General features: G+C 41.8%; 1 protein-coding gene across 4 annotated transcripts in view; it reads right to left on the bottom strand.

Annotated features, from left to right (window-relative positions):
• Positions 1 to 20,840, bottom strand: part of WASF3 (WASP family member 3) — a 93,646-nt gene that overhangs the window by 16,961 nt on the left and 55,845 nt on the right. For all 4 annotated transcript variants that reach the window (XM_036831637.1, XM_036831640.1, XM_036831638.1 and 1 more), the window contains 2 exons: positions 5,792 to 5,926; positions 3,515 to 3,668 (listed from right to left, as the gene is read on the bottom strand). In XM_036831637.1, the coding sequence (XP_036687532.1) occupies positions 3,515 to 3,668; positions 5,792 to 5,926 (289 nt within the window). The remainder of the gene's footprint in view (positions 1 to 3,514; positions 3,669 to 5,791; positions 5,927 to 20,840) is intronic.

Genomic DNA, 20,840 nt, shown 5'->3' with positions numbered 1-20,840 from the left:
GAATTTGAACTGTCCTTACACACTGTTAAGTCTCCCAATTTTCCTTATTTGGAAAAATGTGTGAACATGCAAGAACAGCACTTTTTTCTAGAATAATGAAATAAAAACTACTCTTGCAAATTTAGATTTCAGTATAGCAAAGTGCTGCCCCAAATCACAATATGGCTCATAAACAGCAATATTTAGTTCCACAGTTATTTCAAGGTATGTTTTGTTTATTCCAATGGGGGCTACACACAGAGATGGATGGATTCTTAGTATATATATACATTCACTTCTACTCTGGAGCGACAATGTTATTAGGATAAAAATTAGCAAGTACTCTGTCCTTTTTTCTTAATCAGGTTTGCCCAATGTCTATAATTCAATTAGGAAAGAAGCAAAAGGTTCATGGTGTATAAATGTAACTAGGATAAAAAGTGATGACCTAGATATTTTTTTAAATGGAAGTAACCCCACAAAGAAAATTCACTTGTAGCCATTTCATTGTCAAGAACTGCTACAATTACTATATTCTAAAGAATACTTCAAGTCTTTTTTTCTCTTTTAATTTATTTATTTTACTTATTTATTTTGGGCTGCATTGGGTCTTCCTTGCTGTACACGGGCTTCTCACTGAGGTAGCTTCTCTTTGTTGCAGAGCACCGGCTCTAGGCACACGGGCTTCAGTAGTTGTGGCACGCAGACTCAGTTGCTCCACAGCATGTGGGATCTTCCCGGACCAGGGCTCGAACCCGTGTCCCCTGCATTGGCAGGTGGATTCTTAACCACTGTGCCACCACGGAAGCCCCAAGTCTTTATATGTTATTCATTTATCATAAAGCCAATAAAAATGCAGCCAATATGAATCCAAAGTTGTAATATAAATCAATAGATAACAAAGCTCAAAATAATCATGATAAGAAGTGAACACTCTATTTATTCTACTAATGCTTTTACAAAGTATCTGGCCTGTATATTACCTTCAAGAGAAGGCAAAACATTTACATTTAAAATTAGCATGTCAGGGACTCCCCTGGTGGCACAGTGGTTGGGAATCCGCCTGCCAATGCAGGGACACAGGTTTGATCCCTGGTCTGGGAGGATCCCACATGCCGCGGAGCAACTGAGCCCGTGCGCCACAACCACTGAGCCTGCGCTCTAGAGCCCGCAAGCCACAACCACTGAGCCCGCGTGCTGCAACTACTGAAGCCCGTGTGCCGCAACTACTGAAGCCCGTGTGCCTAGAGCCTGTGCTCCGCAACAAGAGAAGCCACCACAATGAGAAGCCCGCGCACCGCAACGAAGAGCAGCCCCTGCTCGCCACAACAAAGACCCAATGCAGCCAAAAATAAATAAAAATAAGTAAATTTATTTAAAAAATTAGCATTTGTATTAGTCATTTAAGGCATACAGAGAAAGAAAAAAAATCAGAGAAATGAGTATAGAAAAGAGTTTGTGGCCACACAGTCAAAGAAAGTGACATGAATTACTCAAGGGAACCTGGTCTTGAAGTTCCTGCTATGCCATGTTCTGTAAGCTCAGCATCAAATAAAGAGACCCAGGCTTTCATGAGGGTCATCTGGTAGCTCTGTCTTAAAGTTGCTAACAAATCAACACAATTCACTCTGTACTTTAAACTTTAATTACTTAAAATCCTTTCTTTTCCAAATTTCCTAAGTGAGAAGCAACCTGCACTATTGAGATTTTATTAATAACATTATTGTGAAAAATATAAATTATTTCCCTAAGATACTAGGCCTTCCGTATAGTTGAAGACAGAAAAACTGAGCAGGAACTTGCTGCAATTTTAAGATGCATAAAATGCCCCTTCTTTTTTTCAAAAATGGAGCTAATACTTTGATGAGGAGCTAATACTTAATGGAATAAATATGTTTAATAATTTAAGCAAATGTTAACCTTGACATCAGAATATAAGCAGAAATGTCCTATGTTTATTGCAACTAAACATTTGATTTTTCAGTCACATTTTACATCTCATATTCAAGACTGTGTTGTGACTGTGTCATATTTAAGTCCAAATGCAAAAGTTTATGGGTTTTCTTACCCCAAACATTTCTGTATTAATAAAAAGTAGATTTGAGCTGGCACTACTATTCTTAAACACTATTAAAAAGTCAAAGACATTTTTCTTTTCCATAAAACTGAGTAAACACAATATATATAATATATAAAGGTCGATTCATTTTTTTATGCAATTAAACATTTTAAATCACCACAAATATTTAATCATGATCTTGAATAATCAAATACAAGTGGTTCACTGAGTTTTCTGGGTTTCTTTTTTCCTTTAGAACAAAATATTTAGTGAGGTTTCTTAGGAAAATTTTACTAAGTTCTCATGGCTCTGGGCTAATAAGTAAAACTGAAACTGCCCCAGAAAAATGCCTATTGAACAAAAGCAAAGTCACAAGTTTAAAACGTTAGGCTTACAATACCACTATTCATCTATATCTTTAAGTGAGTGTGCTAAAACCTCCAGAAAAGTATGCTTGTTTCATATAAAAATGTGGTACCCTGGTCCTCTCCCATCATGGTTGCCATGGAATCTCTATTACCATTTTTTGGAGAATCTTTCTGTCCATGCTGAAAGAAAGGGATGCAGTCTGAATTACTGCTTTACTAGCAGAGCTGCAACAAAGGGCAGCTCCAAACATCTCCTTTTGGACCCTGCGAAAGGATAGTAATTCAGACCCAAAAAACCTCTGGGCACTCCCTGAGAAGGGCCACTGGGGCCAGGAGGGCAATAATGGATGTGAAGGACGCAGTGATTTCAGGAAGGCCTTTGCAGGGGTACTACCCAGCAGCGCTAATCCTGGGGGGGCCGTGGGGACCCCACCACCAGCCTGAGCTCATCAGAAGCTGGAGCAGTGGGCTTGACAGCGGGGTGAGAAGACAGGGAAGAACAGAAGTACATGAAGCGGGAAAGAACACGCTGATGTGGCAGGCGGCAGGAGAGGAGTTCTAAAGAGCATTTTTAGTTAGTTTCTTAATATTCATTTTTTGCACATTTTCTATTCTTTTTCCTGGAGGTTTGGTCCTAATAAATGTGTCCTACCACTTCACACAGAAGGTTAATTTCTTGACTATATATTCACTCTTAGAAACCTCTAATACTGCAGAACATGTTTTTCTGAATTCAGTAACAAATGTCTGCAGGGCTGAAATGCTGAGACAGGTGTTTTGCTGCATTAGAACTGAATTATGCAGTTCCTTTAAACTTGATTTTGAACGTGAGGAACAACACAATCACACAGGGTTATTACGTAAAGTGCCCACTTCTGCTTTAGATATCTGCATTTAAAAGCTAACATGAGAGCTCCCACTTCTCTTGGTAAACTTATTTATATTTTGAAATACTCAAACTTTAGCAATTCTGTAAATAACTAATTTCATTGTGGATAACACCGCAATTATCATTCTCAAAGTCTGAAAAGATATTTTCACCGCAGCACTGCTCGCCTCGCTCAACTTATTTACACTGCAAAGGCTCTGGGGATACACAAAGCCATACCTGTATGGCGTAAGGATATTCAGAGGAGGTGGTTTATCACTCTGGTTGTAAATGTCAGCAACAGGATTAGGAATGCTGTTCTTTGAAACCACCTGCTGGTCTTGGACTGTGGAACTTTTGAAAGCTTTTTTCATGTTGATATCCTGTAGTGACACTATTTAGAGAAAAGTCCCCAAAGTCGGGTTATATGGAAATATTTTAGAAACAAGTATAATTTGACTCACAATCATAAACATCTCCTAGAATAGCCAAATAATGTCTTTTATTGTTCACTTAAAACCATGCTTAAATAGTACATGCATTCCCTCCCTCTGATAAACAACAGTTATCTCTGTAAGTCATGTCTTTCTTTCTTTTGTAGCGATATAATGATTTCATTGAACCTAATATTAGAGCATCATTCTTTACTTAAATAGCATTTCTCAGAAACCACATAGGAATAGAGTTATGAGTATAATAGGAATGTAAACACAATACCCCTGGGTATCTTAGGGGGGAAAATCACTCAAACAGTTAACCAGTTTAATTACAATACATGTGGGAAATACTTCTGCAAAAAACACACAAATGTAAAAAGTGCATTAAATTTTTCTGACACTAACATTAAGGAGAGAGGGCAAAGCTTTTCAACATACCTGTAGTCCTAGCAATTAAGCAGCATGATACAAATCTACACTAAGGAATGAGAGAACCAGGCTAATTATACTCATTTCTTGAGTTTGTACAACATGTTACATCTCAGGTATCAACTCATCTGACCTCGACACAGACTTTTTGAGGTGGGTAAACTGTTGCATTAACCCACTGGACCAATGAAGCTGACAGTCAGGGGTGTTAAATGACCTTTCCAAGGTCACCCGGCAGAACAGTGGCAGGCCCAAGTACAGCACAGATTTCCTAGCTCGGTCGAGGGATTTTTCTACAATTACATCCATGGCAAGGAAAGTAATAAGGTAAAATCTTGATTGGAAAGAAATTTTAAGGATATGAGACATGCTGTAGAATCTCATGAGATTTAACGTACAGACTAACCTTCTCCAGTGTAAGGTTTATCACAAGCATTACAACTGCAAGAACCAACAAAAAACTGAAGAAAGACAAATATTTTTAAAAAAATCACTTGTGATACCATTTGAAAAGCAAATGATTGATTTAAAACGTTAACAATTTCTTATCTGAATAGACCAAGTAGCTATTCAAATTTTTATTTTTTAAAATAAGAGATAAATTTTAAAAATCAGATTAAAAAGAGTACAGCTTCAGTTTGCTACTTATTGTTGGAAAAGTCAGTAAGAATGTTCATAACAGATATTAAAATATCAATGTTCTACATTTCTGTTAAATTTTTAGTTTGCTAATTTAATTTTGACCTTTCAAAAAGATGTGAACATGAGAAAACATATTTTTCTTTTAAAATGATGAGGGATGAATTCCATAAATAACTATATTAAAAAAAAGAAAACCTTCACTTCTTATTAATACTACTATTAAAAGCCTAGTAGAAAAATCAGATGCTAGGATTGTTTTAATGCAACAAGAGAAATTGTTAAGTACCCTTATATAAAGGTAAAAATAACTTTTAATCTGAACGTTTTCTTCAAAGTAAATATAAAATGGCACATCTTGATTTTGGGGGGCAGATTTTTTTCCAGTCTAATTTCAGTCTTTTGTTCAAAAGAGACAGCAAGTGGAAAAATTTTTAAAGGAACTGTTGAATATTAATTTTGTTGAAACTACCCCAATTTCAGGGTATGACCATCAATTAACTATACAGCGCCTGTCAATATTAAGTTTGTTTTAAAACCCTGAAGCCTAGAGGCCTTCAGTAAACGCTATTTCTGGGCAGTTTTTCCAGGAGGACCAGCAGGATGTCTTAGAAGCATCGGCCATAAGGAGGGCAGCAGGTGATGGCCCACCCTCCCCCTTAGCTGCACAGAGTCTGTGATCTTTAGGTAAGAAATTATCTTTACAATAACTACCAATAACCTCCATGAGGACTTCTAATACTGAATGCATTCAAAGAGTCCTTTTAAAACAAATACTACATGTGTAGTTTATTTAAAAAGAGAGTGTGGCACACAAGGCAGACAAGATAGGACTCTTTTAATTACTAATTAACCCCATGTTGTGGCTTTTCCCCCTCACTGTTCTTCTAGGAAAAGACAAGATGAAGTAACAGCATACGACCCCAAGGAAGAAGCAGGAATTACCCTGCGATTAACCACTCCCATCCTGTCTGCATCATTTCCAGCTCACAGCTCTCATGCAATTACCTACCCTCTTCCACTGTTGAATCCAGCTGGGTGACTTTGACAGCAAGGCGATCGATTCTGTCTTGAAGGGAATTTGCTCGGATGTAGAAGTTGTTGGCCTCATTAAACAACTCACCAAATATGTCTTCAGCATGTTTGCCTGGAGAAGGAACACATGGGGAAGGCCACCTGGTCAGAACCCACATTCTCACCCAAGCCAAACTCCGATCTCAACACGTGGGGTTTTGTGCAAATGATCACAAAAATAAAGTATCACAGCCAAAGGCCTGTAGAAGTTTTCAAAATTTATTAGGAATATTCACACATATCTGAGACTGACCCAAAGTTGTACAATTTTAAAATGCCCCCAAATAGTATAGAATTTTTACTTGATTGTTACATGAGCTATCCCACAAGTTGCTTTCCATTAAACTTCTTTAGAAAAAACTACTCTCTCATTTTGCATGCTTTATGTATAAACATCTCAGGACCTATGGTTTCCTTTTACTTCCCAAGGTAATTCAATAAATCGTGTTGTTTTCTAAACTTCGGATTTTACCTCATTCACAATCGGAAATGTTAGGCATCGTATATGGTGCCGACAACTTTCCAATGGCATTAACTTCTTCTAATTCATATTTCAAAATCTAGGTATACAGTGCTGACTCTGGCCCTCCCTAAAAATCGACATGTTGAATTCTGAGTTAAATTGTTCTCTGTGGGTCACCTCTTCATGCTTGTGAGTGCTAGACATACTTCCCAAGTTTTCTTAAAGTGTAATTAATAACGTTTCTGAAAGTTTAACAAGCAAGACAGGAATCAGTATCTGCTTACGATGAATTTCCAAATCCGAAGGCTATTCCTTTATTCACTCAACCAACATTTAATGACTGCCTACCGAGTGTACAAGGCACGCCTGCATCCTCTCTCCCCGGACAGAGATACCACTATTTTTTTTTTTTTTTAACTAGACTTCATTTTTTAGACAGTTTTAGGTTCACCGAAAAACTGGGCAGAAAGCAGAGAGTTCCCATATAACGCCTGCCCCCCCCCCACACAGCCTCCCCTGCTATCAGCATCCTGCACCACATGGCCCATGTGTTATAACTGATGAACCCACACTGACATGCCATTATCACCCCAAGTCCACAGTCTACATTAGGGTTCACTCTTGGTGTAGTACATTCTATGGACTTTGACATATATATAATGATGGGGATCTATCATTATAGTTATCATACAGAGTAGTTTCATTGCCCTAAAAATCCTTGGTGCTCCAGCTATTCACCCCACCCCATCTTGGCAATCACTGATCTTGCTTTTACTGTCCCCATAGTTTTGCCTTTTCCAGAATATCATATGATTGGAATCATATAGTATGGAACCTTTTCACATTGGCTTCTATCATCCAGTAACATGCACCTAAGGTTCCTCTGTGCCTTTTCATGGCCTGATAACTCATTTCTTTTTATCACTGAATAACATCCCATTGTCTAAATGTAACACAGTTTTATTTATCCGTTCACCTACTGAAGGACGTCCTGGCTGCTTCCAGTGTTCGGTGATTATGAATAAGCATTTGGGTGCAGCTTTTTGTGTGGATCTAAGTTTTCAATTCACTTGGGTAAATACCAAGGAGCATGACTGCTAGATTCTATGGTACGAGTATGTTTAGCTCTTTAAGAAACAGCTAAACAGTCTTTCAAAGTGGCTGCACCATTCTGCATTCCCACCGGCAATGAACAAGAGTTCCGGTTGCTCCACATCCTTACCAGCACTTGGTGGTGTCAGTGTTTTGCATTTTTGCCACTCTAATAGGTGTGTAGTGATATCTCATTTTAATGTGCACTTCCCCGATGACATATGACGTGGAGCGTCTTTTCATGTGCTTGTTTGCCATCTGTACATCTCCTCTGGTGAGGGGTCTGTTCAATAAAAAGTCTTCACAGAAATTACATATGTTTTTAAACACTGTAACTAGACGTGGCGTCCAGAGTTAATGTCTGTTTGCTGCCTTGTCAACTCTTTCCTGAGCGAGACGTGTGTATCTAACTACCTCACACACACCTCCACATGGATGTCCTGTAAGAATCTCAAAGCCAGTACAAGTTCTCATAGGAACTCATGTTCACGTTAACTCAAGCGTGCATCCCCACGTGGAAAGGCACCGACCACCGCAAACGAAGCCCAAGCGAGAACAGTCATCCGTGACAGCTCCCTCCCTCCACGGCCACTGACACCAAACCTCCGCCCCCTACGCCCCCAACCCCTCGGCTCTGGCCCTCCTTGTTTCTCGCCCGAATTACATCCACAGCTTTGTCTTTCTGCCTCCGGATTGACCGTCCACCCTCAAATCTGCGCAGCGTGCTGCTGCTGTGCCGATCCTGCATGGCGCCCAGCAGCCTAACGCCACCCCTGAGGCTCTCGGCAGGACACGGGAGGCCCTGTGCACCTCAGCTCTGCCCCTTTTCTGGGCTCCAGAAGAACGCACTGCCGAAACCCGCCCCACTTGCTCACAGACCCTGTTAGTCCTCCTCAGGTTCGAATCCGTGCGCTGTCACCTCGCTCAGAAGAAGCGGAAGGCCAGTTACGGCTCAGAAGGTTCTACGTGGTCCGGCTCCTCTGCCTCGCGGGCCCCTCCCCTGCTTCCCTCTCCCTCCCATGCTCCACGCGGACCACACGGGCCCCTGCTGAGGCTCAGCCGCGCCGGCCACGCCCGCCCCCGCTCAGGCTCACATCTCCTGTCCCTCCTGCCTGGGCCACTGCTGCCATCCAGGTCTAGAGCCAGGGTCACCTTCTAAGGGAGGCTTTCTCCAGCAACTACAGCTGACGGCCATCGCCTCCCGCCCACACTCACAGACGTAAACACACACACACACACACGCAGCCCGGCCCTGCCGTGCTGGATTCTTCTCCCGAGCACTTACCACCACGTAATCAGTTACACACCCGTACTTATTCATCCTCTTTCCTGCCTGGCTCCTGCCACGAGGACATACCATCCAGGAGAGGAGGTCCCTCCTCGGTCTGTGCGCTGCTGTTTCAGTCGCCAAGGTCTAGAGCGTGCCTGGCTCATCACAGGTGCTCAAAAAGAGTTTTGAATAAACGAATAAAAATGCATACACTTAAAATCGATCCTTCAAGATGCAGACTGGGGTCTGTGAGATCAGAGGCCCCTCTCTGTGTTCTCAAATACAGTAAGTCCGCTACATACGAACCTTCAAGTTGCGAACCTTCAAAGATACGAACGTGCGTTCCCAGGTCCAGTCATGTAAGTTAGTTCACGTGTCTGGCGTACATTGTCACGTGCGTGCATCCTCTACAAGTGGCTGTGCTTTTGTGTACTTTACTGTGCGGTACTGTATAGAGTACAGTATCTTTATTTCAAGCCCAGGATGTCCGGAAGCAAGTGTAAAAGCAGCAATGATGTGGCTGGTACTACTGTACTTTTCAAGGTACTGTACTGTAAGATTAAAAATGTTTTATTTTTTGTGTTTGTTTTTTATGTGTTATTTGTGTGAAAAGTATTATAAACCTATTACAGTACAGCACTATATAGCCAACTGTGTTAGCTGGGTACCTAGGCTTTGTTGGATTTATGAACAAATTGGACTTACGAACGCACTCTCAGAACAGGACTCGTTAGTATGTCAGCGACTTACTGTACCCAAAGGACGCCTCAGTCACAGGACGCATCACATGCCCCTATTCTTGTCTTTATTGATGGAAGTTCTTTAAGGGTGTGAGCCACGCCTCATCTGTATTGTATCTCTGCACTGTCTGTGCTGAGCCCGTGCTCAGTATCTCTTGAATAAAAGCACATAACCTGTAGCAGTGTTTTCTTGTTAACAAGGACACAGCCAACAAAGGCTCCCTGCTCATGCAAGTTCGGGAAATGCTGGACCAGAAGGATTAAACGTGTATCTACGCTTCACGGCATCTTAAAATCTTTAATACACTCGTGTGTGTTAGGATTCTGCAGGAGAAGCCCCTAGCACACCCCATTTTCAAACTGACTGGGCCTGGAAACACCAGAAACACCTTTCAGAAATACTGTTTTCTGAAGCCCATTTGGGAAAATGCCTGCCCGTTCACCGGGATGACCTGTAGACAAAGCACCGTGTTCCAAATGCTTTAGATCCAAGTCTAGCAGTTGTTTATTTGGAATGCCAGACATAGTCAAAATGGAACCAACTGATTTTTGTTTTTCTACTTGCCCATTCATGGTTAAAAAAAAAAAAAATTCCAGTGCAACTCCAAAAAAACCCCTTTCCCTTCAACTCTGCAGAAATCCAATTAATAGGGACAGTGTATACCACCAAGAATACAGGCATATACAGCACAACCTCTTGCAGAAGAGACATCAGCGTTCTCAAAGCACAGCAAGAACTGCTGAGAAGCACACTCTGCTAGATGCTAAATAAGTTGAAAAGGGTCAATAACACGGGCCCTTTACCTTCCATGCTTAATCTTATTTGAAAAAAACATACAACTGCTACTATACTCCCATTGGAAGTTCTCAATTTATAAAAAGAAACAGAAATTAAAGACTTGCATACTTAATCTTTTCCAGCTGCTGAAAGCTGACAAGTGACTAAAGAGAAGGAAATGGAAGAACTATATTTTCCGATGAACAAGAATAAAGTGTTGCAATTACAGCATTCAGTTTTGCAAACTGCAACTTATTCCAAAAGCTTAATTGTACTCACTCTTCCAGCGGCAAGTCCAATAATAGCTAAACTAAAATAATTCTGAATTGAATTAAAGACCACACAGAGGTAAGCACCATTTATTCATTCTTTACTGACAAAGAATCCATTTACAGATTTATTAGCACCACCATGAGCTTATGTCCAAGTGTGTCAGGTCACGAACAGTGCCTCTCAATTGCCAAAGCATCGAAATTATGTGTGGATTTTCCACTGTATTTAGGATTTTCGGGAAACAATCAGTGTGTCTGTGAGAGTCCTTTCTGCGAAACAAGGAGCCAGTCATAACGAGGTCCTTCAGAAATTTTAATCCGTACACCTAGCGCCTTGATCTTGGGTTTGTCACGATTTTGCCTTTCCATTTTCCACTAAAAGGAACGAGGCTCCTTGAAAAAATGACTGATTCTAGGGATGAGGGTGAAAAAGTACAAGATGCGCTTAGAATATCTTGGTGTGCTTTTCAAAAAAAGTAAAGAAGTATTCAGAGAGTGGTGGGGACATGTCAAAAGGACACAGGAGCCAGCATGAAAGGGTCCCACTGGCCAAGTCTGGGAAAATGTGAGTACTAAGACAAATAATCAAGATGACGGCTTATAACCCATGGAATAAGAGTCCAAGAGTCCATACTGTTGTAAATAAACAAATGAATGAATGAATAGCAGGGAAAGAAGTGAAAGCACTTACATCAGAATTCCAGCTAATAAATGTAGAAGAAATTAGGGAATGACAAACATCACCATTCTGTAACCACCCCAATAATAAGTGCTTTGGGCAAGAATCAACCATGGATGCTAAGACCACTGGGTAGAACCGGGACAGAACACAGTCTCAACGTGTCCGGGAACGGGACAGAACACAGTCTCAACGTGTCCGGGAACGGGACAGAACACAGTCTCAACGTGTCCGGGAACGGGACAGAACACAGTCTCAACGTGTCGGCGAACGGGACAGAACACAGTCTCAACGTGTCGGCGAACAAGACAGAACACAGTCTCAACGTGTCGGCGAACGGGACAGAACACAGTCTCAACGTGTCCGGGAACGGGACAGAGCACAGTCTCAACGTGTCTGGGAACGGGACAGAGCACAGTCTCAACGTGTCCGGGAACGGGACAGAGCACAGTCTCAACGTGTCCGGGAACGGGACAGAGCACAGTCTCAACGTGTCCGGGAACGGGACAGAGCACAGTCTCAACGTGTCGGCGAACGGGACAGAACACAGTCTCAACGTGTCCGGGAACGGGACAGAGCACAGTCTCAACGTGTCCGGGAACGGGACAGAGCACAGTCTCAACGTGTCCGGGAACGGGACAGAGCACAGTCTCAACGTGTCCGGGAACGGGACAGAACACAGTCTCAACGTGTCGGCGAACGGGACAGAACACAGTCTCAACGTGTCCGGGAACGGGACAGAGCACAGTCTCAACGTGTCCGGGAACGGGACAGAGCACAGTCTCAACGTGTCTGGGAACAGGACAGAACATAGTCTCAACGTGTCTCCCCATAAGATACTTACTAGTTACATAGGGGATAAAGCTTTACAGTAGAGAAACCCACAGACAAAATGTTAACCAAGCAATCAGAGTTCACGGGGGCAGTTACGGGACAAGCCAGTAACGTTTGCTTCCAGATAAAATGCCCTGAGTAGGTGTCAACCCTCTGTGACAGTCCTGAGAACATCTTAAATCTAGTCATGAGGGAGCATCAGGAGATACAGACCAAGGAATGGTCCATAAAACCATGGCTGGTTCCCCTTAAAATGTCAAGATGTCAAGTCATAAAAGTCCAGACAGACTGAGGAACTGCTCCAGATTAAAGGAGAAAGATAGAAATAGATGTATGTTTGCATATATGAAAACTATGTATGTATGTGTATGCATGTGTGTACACACAGAGACACAGGAGGGGACAGAGGAGAAAGCAGGGCAGGAGGAAAAGAGAGGAATTTCTGAGAAAAAGAAAAGATGAGGTAAAATAATATATGGGTGAAAGTTTGAGAATTCTTCGTACTCTTTGACCTTTTTGTAAGTCTGAAATCATTTCAAAATTAAAAATTAAAAAATAAATTTATTACAGTGTCTGTAATAAAGTCCAACTGCTTCTGAATCCCATAAAATAATGTCATAATTATTGGGCCCTAAGTTATTTTTTTTTCCTTTTTAAAGTTTCACTTTTTTCCTACTATGAAAGTAATCCATGCTTATAAGAAATGTAGAAAATATGGAAACGTAAACAATAGGAAAAACGGCCCAAAGTCCAATCTAAGACAGCAACTGTTAACACTCATTTCTTTTGTCTTTGTTGTATTTATAAGTGTGTATAAAAGTTAAAAAAAAAAAACATAGTATACAGCCTGATTCTTTGAAATGTCTTTGTGGGTATATAAAAGTAACACAAGCTCATGGTAGAAATTTTGCAAAACTCAAAACAATAAAAAGTAAAAAATGTCACGCATAATTAACTACAGTGAACTTTTTTGTATACTTGTTTACAATACTCTAAGCATTTTATAAGAACGAAGATAACAGATGTTGATTGTTATGCATTTTCAGCTTATTCAGCAAATATGTATCAAACACCCACTGTGTACCAGGCACTATCCTAATCACTTGAAGAAATACAGCAATGAACACAGCTTTTATTATATACAGACAATACCACACAGACTATAAACAAACAGACAGTCCATCACATGACAAGTGGTATGAAGAAAACAAAACTGCAAGAGAATATGGTAGGAAGTGGGTGACACTCAGGTGGTCACAAAAGGCCTCTCTGAGAAGGTGACGTTTGGGCGGACGGTGGCTGGAGGTGAGGGGGCACCTTCCAGGCAGAGACAGGCCGCAGGTGAGGACAGCGTCAGGGAGGAGGCGAGCGGGTGGCGGGCGAGCGGCGGCGGAGGGCAGAGAAAGGGATGCCCTTCCCTTGCGGTGGGGGGACCAGAGTGGGGCGGGCAGGTCACACAGGGCCCCCGTACAGCGGGGCTGGGGCAGCTGGGACCAGAACTGCAGCAGCAGAGGTGGCAGCAGGTGTGCGGATTCAGTACACACTGTGAAGACGCAGGAAGAGAGAAGGGAAAGACCATGGCGGCTGGAAGAGCAGAGCCCCCATCTGCTAAGATATATGGGGGGGGAAGAGAGAAGAAAATCACGTTGCACTTGAGATGCTTCCGTAAGCAGCTGTATACACAAGTCTGAGGTCTGGGGAGAGTTCGTACGTTTGGAAGCCGTCAGCGTGAAGGTGGTATCGGGCCACAGGCAGATGAGGTGGCCTGGGGACCGGGAGCAGGGGAGGGCTTGTGGCCACACCCTGGGGCCGTCCAACAGGTGCAGGACGGGAGGAGCACGGAAGGAGATGAACACAGAAGAGCTCGTGCGGCGACAGACACCCCGAGGGTGCCGGCCCAGGGCAGGTAAGGAAGCCCTCCAGGATGGGGGGTAGTTATCAGGGGTCGAATGGCGCTCAGGCATCAGGCCACACGTCTGAGACTGAGCACCGGACTTAGCAACGTGGGCGTCACTGTGGTGACACTGACAAGCACAGTCTCAGGAAAAGATGCGACAGAACTTCAGTGGGGACAAGAGACAAGGAGGCGAGTAAAGGCAGGAATGGTTCTTTCAAGGAAGCTTGCTGTGAAGGGAGCAAGACATGGGGCTACGGGGAGAGGATGACCTGAGGGTGATTTCTCAGTATGTTAACATTCGGTAGGAATGATGCGGACGGGGGTGGGGTGGAGGACACGGGAAAGACGGAGCTTAACCCAGTCCTGGAGTGAGTCCTGGGGTCAGCACTGTAGAGCAGGGTGGGCAGGACGCGCTAGTGCACAGCAGATCAGAGGGCTGATCTGGCAGGAGGGGGGGTGTTTGGTTCTCCCCTGAATGCTTTTATTTTCCCAGTGAAATAAGCAAACCACCAGCTCAGAGTTTGGGGTGGAAAGAGAAGATGTGAAACAGGCATCTCCGGGCGGGGAAAACTAATTAGCGAAGGAATTACGGCAGGACTGCCGAGCAACCCTGAGTGCTCACCTGAGGAATGCTCGTGATTTTACATCTCTCTTCTTTTCTGATATAAGCATTTAAAGGTACAAATTTCCCTCAAGCACCTCTTTACGTTAATCCCACAAATACACTGGTGATTTTGTGTGTTCATTACCCACACAGTTAGAGACAGTTTGCAATTTCCTTTTTGATTTCTTCTTTGACCCAAGGAGTATTTTAGAAGCTACTGCTTGGATTTTCCAATATGCGAGAATTATCTAAAAAGGTTGTTATAATTATTTTCTCATTAACACCATACTCTTTATGGTATCAATCTTTTCAAATGTATTATTTTCTGGCTAAGCGTATGTCCCATCTTGAGGAACAGTCCATGTGAACTGAACATTAGAAGAATGTGCATTCTACAGGTGGGAGTTTAGTGTTCTGTAAAGGTCAATTAGGTCAGACTGGCTGGGAGTGTTGTTCAAAATTTCTATATCCTGGTTAAGCTGTGATTCTCAGAATCCGTCTGTCTTTCCAAATTTGGGGGCAGCGGTTTGTCCTGTGACCTCAGTTCTCCGATGGATCTAAGAGAAGCTGGTGGACTTCGGTTCGTTGAGCTCTCTTCCTGTCGTGCAGGCGGGAGCGGCTTCTAAGCTCCTGAAACGCCGGGCTGGAGTCATCTGTGGATCCTGTTTCTACTGACTTCTCTTTCTCTTAATTATAACTCATGCTTTTCTCCTTTCCCATGTGTCTCCTGTTTTAATTTTTTGCTGGACGACGTGTGTAGAAGACTAGTCAAGAATGAAGTAGACAATGTTTACTCCTGTGAGTGAAAGGTGCTGCGTCAAGGAGGGACACGACTGAACTCGGGAGGCTGGTAATCACAGTCGTGGACCTGAGAGGAGAGTGACCGGTTAGGACAACTGTCGAAGACAACAGTAAAATCCTTGAAAATCTTCCCTCAAAGTGTTTACATGATGATAACAGTGTAAATCACAACCATCAGAAAGACACCTGTAAGTCACTGAAGACACGCTACCGTAAGCCTATGAACTCATGAAATGGGAAGAATACCGATGATAAAAGCAGAGAGGTCTGATGGCAGGCTGGACTGAACACTCGGACGTGGCTAGCTCTCCACCTGTGCCCTGAAGACTTAGTCCACACTTAAATCCTGCCATTGTCGCAACCCGGCCAGGGCAAGGAGTGAGAAACGGCCCCCTCGTCATTTCTTCTGTTAAGGAAGTGTTTCCGATGTTCCAGGTGGGGCGGTAAGAGCTTGGATTCCCAACAGTCCTGCCTTTGTGGGGGACTCTTATTATACTCACCTCCAGTTCTACGGCTGACGGAGTTGTGCCTTATACTTTCCTAAGTACACATTACTCTTACCTCTCTTCACTGGTTTCCTATTTTTATCCACAAGTAATGCAAATACTTATCTCAGATTGAAGCAGTAAACTTTAAAGAATTCGTGTTGTTTCTTCCAGTCAACTCTGTCCACTACGTTCATATGTTTTCTCTTAAAGTACCTCAACCCAGCCTTAACCTGCATGGAAATGAACTTGTGATCTATTTCTTGCATATACTGTGTTTAAATCTTCCCTTTCATTTCAAAAATCCCATATGGCTAAAAACACCCAAGAAATCTATTTAGTGCATGCCTTCAAAATACTTAAATCTCTATTCTGACTAGAACTGCACTTGGTATAATCAATTAATACAACCCTGAATTTCAGATCCAATTACATAAAGCAGATGTATTACACTGCAAGCCCTCAAGGAAGCATTTTTATGACGATCTGGCATTTGGTTTGATACGAGACATAATACATACCATAAGGAGTAGCAATAAAAATAATAATCACTAACTAAAATCTGAGAAGAAAACAGAATTTCCTTCTCATTTATACAAGTACTCAATGTAGAAATTAATAGAAAATAGATTTTGTAATAACTTTTTTCAAAGAGACTCACGTTTAAAATTAATGGAGTCTCAAAATTTTATACCATTTGTAAGAACGATCTTAGCTCTTTGTGAGGAAGTCTGATGACGTATAAGATGTAAGAAATCTTAAAAAAAAAAAAAAGGTGCCAAAAAAGACTAGCGACGTATGTACCAGTTTCATACAAGAATTATGACAGTGCCTCCCTGACAAAGAAACATACATACGTCCAACAGCAAGATAACGGTTAATGATACTGTATCAATATAACACAGTAATCTCTAGCTATTAAAAATGTGTCTTAGAAGAATCAACAAAGATGTTTACTATATACAAGTGAGTATAGGCTACAAAACCATATGTATGAGGTATCATTTTTATAATGATATATACAAAGCATTATCAATGATTTCCCCTGATTAATAAAAAAATTTGTAATTTTTTTCCTTTGTGTTGTCCTGTGCTAAGTTCTCTATATGATCTTATTAGTACCATCAAATACAACCAAAAACTTTGGGGCAGGGGAGGCACCTAAGGTCTAACTCCTTTGCTTGTGACATACTCTTAAGAAAGGAAAAGGAAGACAGCTATAATCACAAGAACGAAGCGAAAGAAGTGGAAACCAGCCCGGGAGGTATTGAAATGGATTTGCGTCATCCTTGGTACAAATGCCCCATTTCCTTTTTAAGGCAAACTATATTAAAATTACATTATAATATCAGTAGGAATTTGATTGCAAGACACTGTAATTTTAATTGAGCAACTAGCTGATAAGAACAAGAGCACTCAGATAATTAATCAAGGAACATGATGAAAAAGCACTCCTGATTTAATGTTAATTGCTACACTAAACTGTCATTATTTGAAGAAAAATATATCAATATTCCATTACTGGAAAACCAAGTGACACACTAATTTTTTTTCAATGAAGTAGCTGATTTACAATATTATTTTAGCTTCAGGTATACAGTATAGTGATTCAGTATTTTTACAGATTATATACTCCATTAAAAGTTATTACAAGATAATGGCTGTAATTCCCTGTGCTGTACAATATATCCTTGTTGCTTATCTATTTTATATGTAGCAGTTTGTATCTCTTAATCCCATACCCCTATCTTGCCCCTCTCAGTGGTTACCCCACTGCTAACCACTAGCTTGTTTTCTATATCTGTGAGTCTCTGTTTTGCTAGATACATTCATTTATTTTTTAGATTCCACATATAAGTGATATACAGTATCTTTTTCTGACTGACTTATTTCACTAAGTATAATATTCTCTAGGTCCATCCATATTGCTGCAAATGGCAGAATTTCATTCTTTCTTATGGCTGAGTAATATTCCACTGTATATATGTACCACATCTTCTTTATCCATTCCTCTGTCAATGGACATTTAGGTTGCTTCCATGTCTTGGCTGTAGTAAATAGTGCTGCAATGAACATTGGGATGCATGTATGTTTTCAACTTAGTGTTTTCATTTTTTCTGGATATAAACCCAGGAGTGGGAGTGCTGGGTCATCTGGTAGTTCTATTTTTAGTTTTTTGAGGAACCTCCATACTGTTTTCCATAGTGATTCACTAATTTATTGATACATTCCCACCAACAGTGTACATATCCTCACTGACATTTGTTATTTGTAGACTTTTTGATGATGGCCATTCTGATAAGTATGAGGTGATATCTCATTGTTTTGATTTGCATTTGTCTAATAATTAGCAAAGCTGGATATATCACCCTCCCAGACTTCAGACTATACTACAAAGCTACAGTAATCAAAACTGCATATTACCAGCACAAAAATAAACACATAGATCAATGGAACAGAATAAACAGCCCAGAAATAAACCCACACATTTATGGTCAGTTAATCTACAACAAAGGAGGCAAGAATATACAATGCAGAGAAGACAGTCTCTTCAACAAGTGGTGCTGGGAAAACTGGACAGCTGCATGTAAAAGAATGAGACTAGAACATTTCCTCCCACCATATACAAAAATAAACTCAAAATGGATTAAAGACCTAATTGTAAGATGTGAAACCATAAAACTCCTAGAAGAGCACATAGGCAGAACACTCTTTGACATAAATCACAGCAATTTTTTTTATCTGTCTCCTAAGGCAAAAGAAACAAGAGCAAAAATAAACAAATGGGACCTAATTAAACTTAAAAGCTTTTGCACAGCAAAAGAAACCACTGACAAAATGAAGAGACAATCTATGGAGTGAGAGAAAATATTTACAAATGATATGACTGACAAGGGACTATTATCCAAAATATACAGACAGCTCATACAACTCAGTATCAAAACAACCAACCAACCCAATCAAAAAATGGGCAGAAGACCTGAACAGACATTTTTCCATAAAAGACATACAGATGGCCAACAGGCCAAGTAACACACTATTAACCAAAACCACTTTAAAAAGTGGCTTTCCTTCTCCCTCCCACTCCCCTCCCCACACCATCACTCATATTTGAAGTTAGTAACACTCAAAGGAAAAAAAATCTGAAAACTACTAAACACGAATTTTTTATTTTCTTGGACAAAGCTTTGAAAGCTTTTGATACTTATTCTCTAATTATAAGGCTGTTCAAGTTACAAATTTCCTCTTCTTCATTTCTATGACTGTTCTTATACTCAATACCAATAAGCAATATTTTTTCATTGAAAACAAACAATTCCCTGCAAAGCCTGGGAAATATCTAATTCTGACACAATTTCTGGCCCTTTAAAGTCAAGTGTCTGGTTTGGATGTAGTGGGAGCACCGTAACTGGTAAAAGCCTAAAGATTTCCCCAAAGTTACGCAGAGTCACTGGGGCTTCAAAGGCCTATTTGGTACCAGGACCAGGTTCTCTTGTCTGATGTAAAGTTATTTAAACCCTCATGACCCTGAACTGTTCCCCCATAGATGTGATGAGAATCAGAATGATCTGGTGAATCGGGCCCTCAATTGCTAGTCTTCCTTTTTGGAAAAGACCAAAGAAATTCCTTCTGGCCCCTTGGTCTGTTCTTCCTTCCTTAGACCCACTAGAGAATTAGTTACTCCGGATTACAGCAGGAGGACAAGTCTCCCAGGACAAGTCTGCTGCTCAGGCAGGTATGACCACTCTAGGGTCAAGGCAAATCCCTAAAGTTCCCCTTGGGATTCCCCCAGGATGGCATTTGTAGACAAAGTCTAGCCTCCCTCTGTATCACTTGTAGGAAGTTCAGATGACTGTACATCACCTGTCCTAATCTGGGGGTGGAGGCGCTGGGGGCGGGGTGGGCAGGGTCCTACTGAATGACGGTCAGAAACTCAAAGGAATAAAAAAATAGACTCTGTTTTGACTTTATCTTGAAAATTAATCCTCAGCAATAGACGAATTTTAATATGACAGACTCATACTTTCCTGAAACTTCACTTTAAAAATAACTGATGAATGATTAGAAAATTAGAAAACAACACAAAAACTCTGCTCAGTGCTCTGTGGTGACCTAAGTGGGAAGGAAATCCCAAAGGAGGGGATCTATGTATACATATGGCTGATTCACTTTGCTGTACAGCAGAAAGTAGCACAGCGTTGTAAAGCAACTATACTCCAATAAAAATTTTAAAAAAGAAATCTATTTATGCCCAGGAGAAAAAAAAAGAAAAAAACATTGTTTTATTGATTTATAAACATTCTTTTAAATTCTTATTTTCCTTAACAATTTTAGATCATAACATTTTTTTTTGCATATACCTTTTCTCATCTCCCATATTTCCACTCAGTGGGAAAAAACCTACAAAAACTAAAGATTCACCCAAAATGTAGATGTCACTCATCATGTGCGAGAGTTATGGCAGGTCATAACTGCAAGTTGCCTATTGTATGACCATATTGACGTCAATTATATATGCTTCTGTAACTTCTAAGTAGGGACCCAGTTGACTTTATTTGCTGTACGCTGCACCTCGAGGAGCACCGAGTGAATAAACAGGAATAAATCAATCACTGGTTATCAGTAATTTGCTGCTCCACCACCAATTAACCACCATCCTCGTTTTCTGAAGCTGCGCCCTTGGCTCTCGCGCCCCCGTCCTCCCTGGGCGGCGAGCACGGGGCACCTGGGCACCTGTGAGGGTCTGCCGTGAGCCGGCCACGCGGCTCCTCGACCGGGCGCAGGGCCACCAGTGCAGCCCTCCTGCCCCGCCGGCCCGGGGCCTCGCTCGTGCCCAGCGCCGGTCTCCCCCCGCGCCCACCTGCCCACCCGCCTTTCTTCGCCGCTGGTTTCCTCTAGCTCCTTGCAGCCTCCCTCCACCCCCCGCAGTAACAACGCAGGCCTGCGATGGCCACCGGCCCCTCTCGGTCCTGGACCCCACCCCAGCGGCAGATCCCACGATAAACGAGCACACGCGCTGTGTCTTAGTTCGAACTTCCCGACGGAACACGACTGGCCCAGACGGGCTTTTC

This window comes from Balaenoptera musculus, chromosome 18 (assembly GCF_009873245.2).
Source record: "Balaenoptera musculus isolate JJ_BM4_2016_0621 chromosome 18, mBalMus1.pri.v3, whole genome shotgun sequence".
Classification (NCBI taxonomy): domain Eukaryota; kingdom Metazoa; phylum Chordata; class Mammalia; order Artiodactyla; family Balaenopteridae; genus Balaenoptera; species Balaenoptera musculus.
Note: the sequence above shows the minus strand (reverse complement) of the source record. Positions and strands in the feature narration are given on the sequence as shown.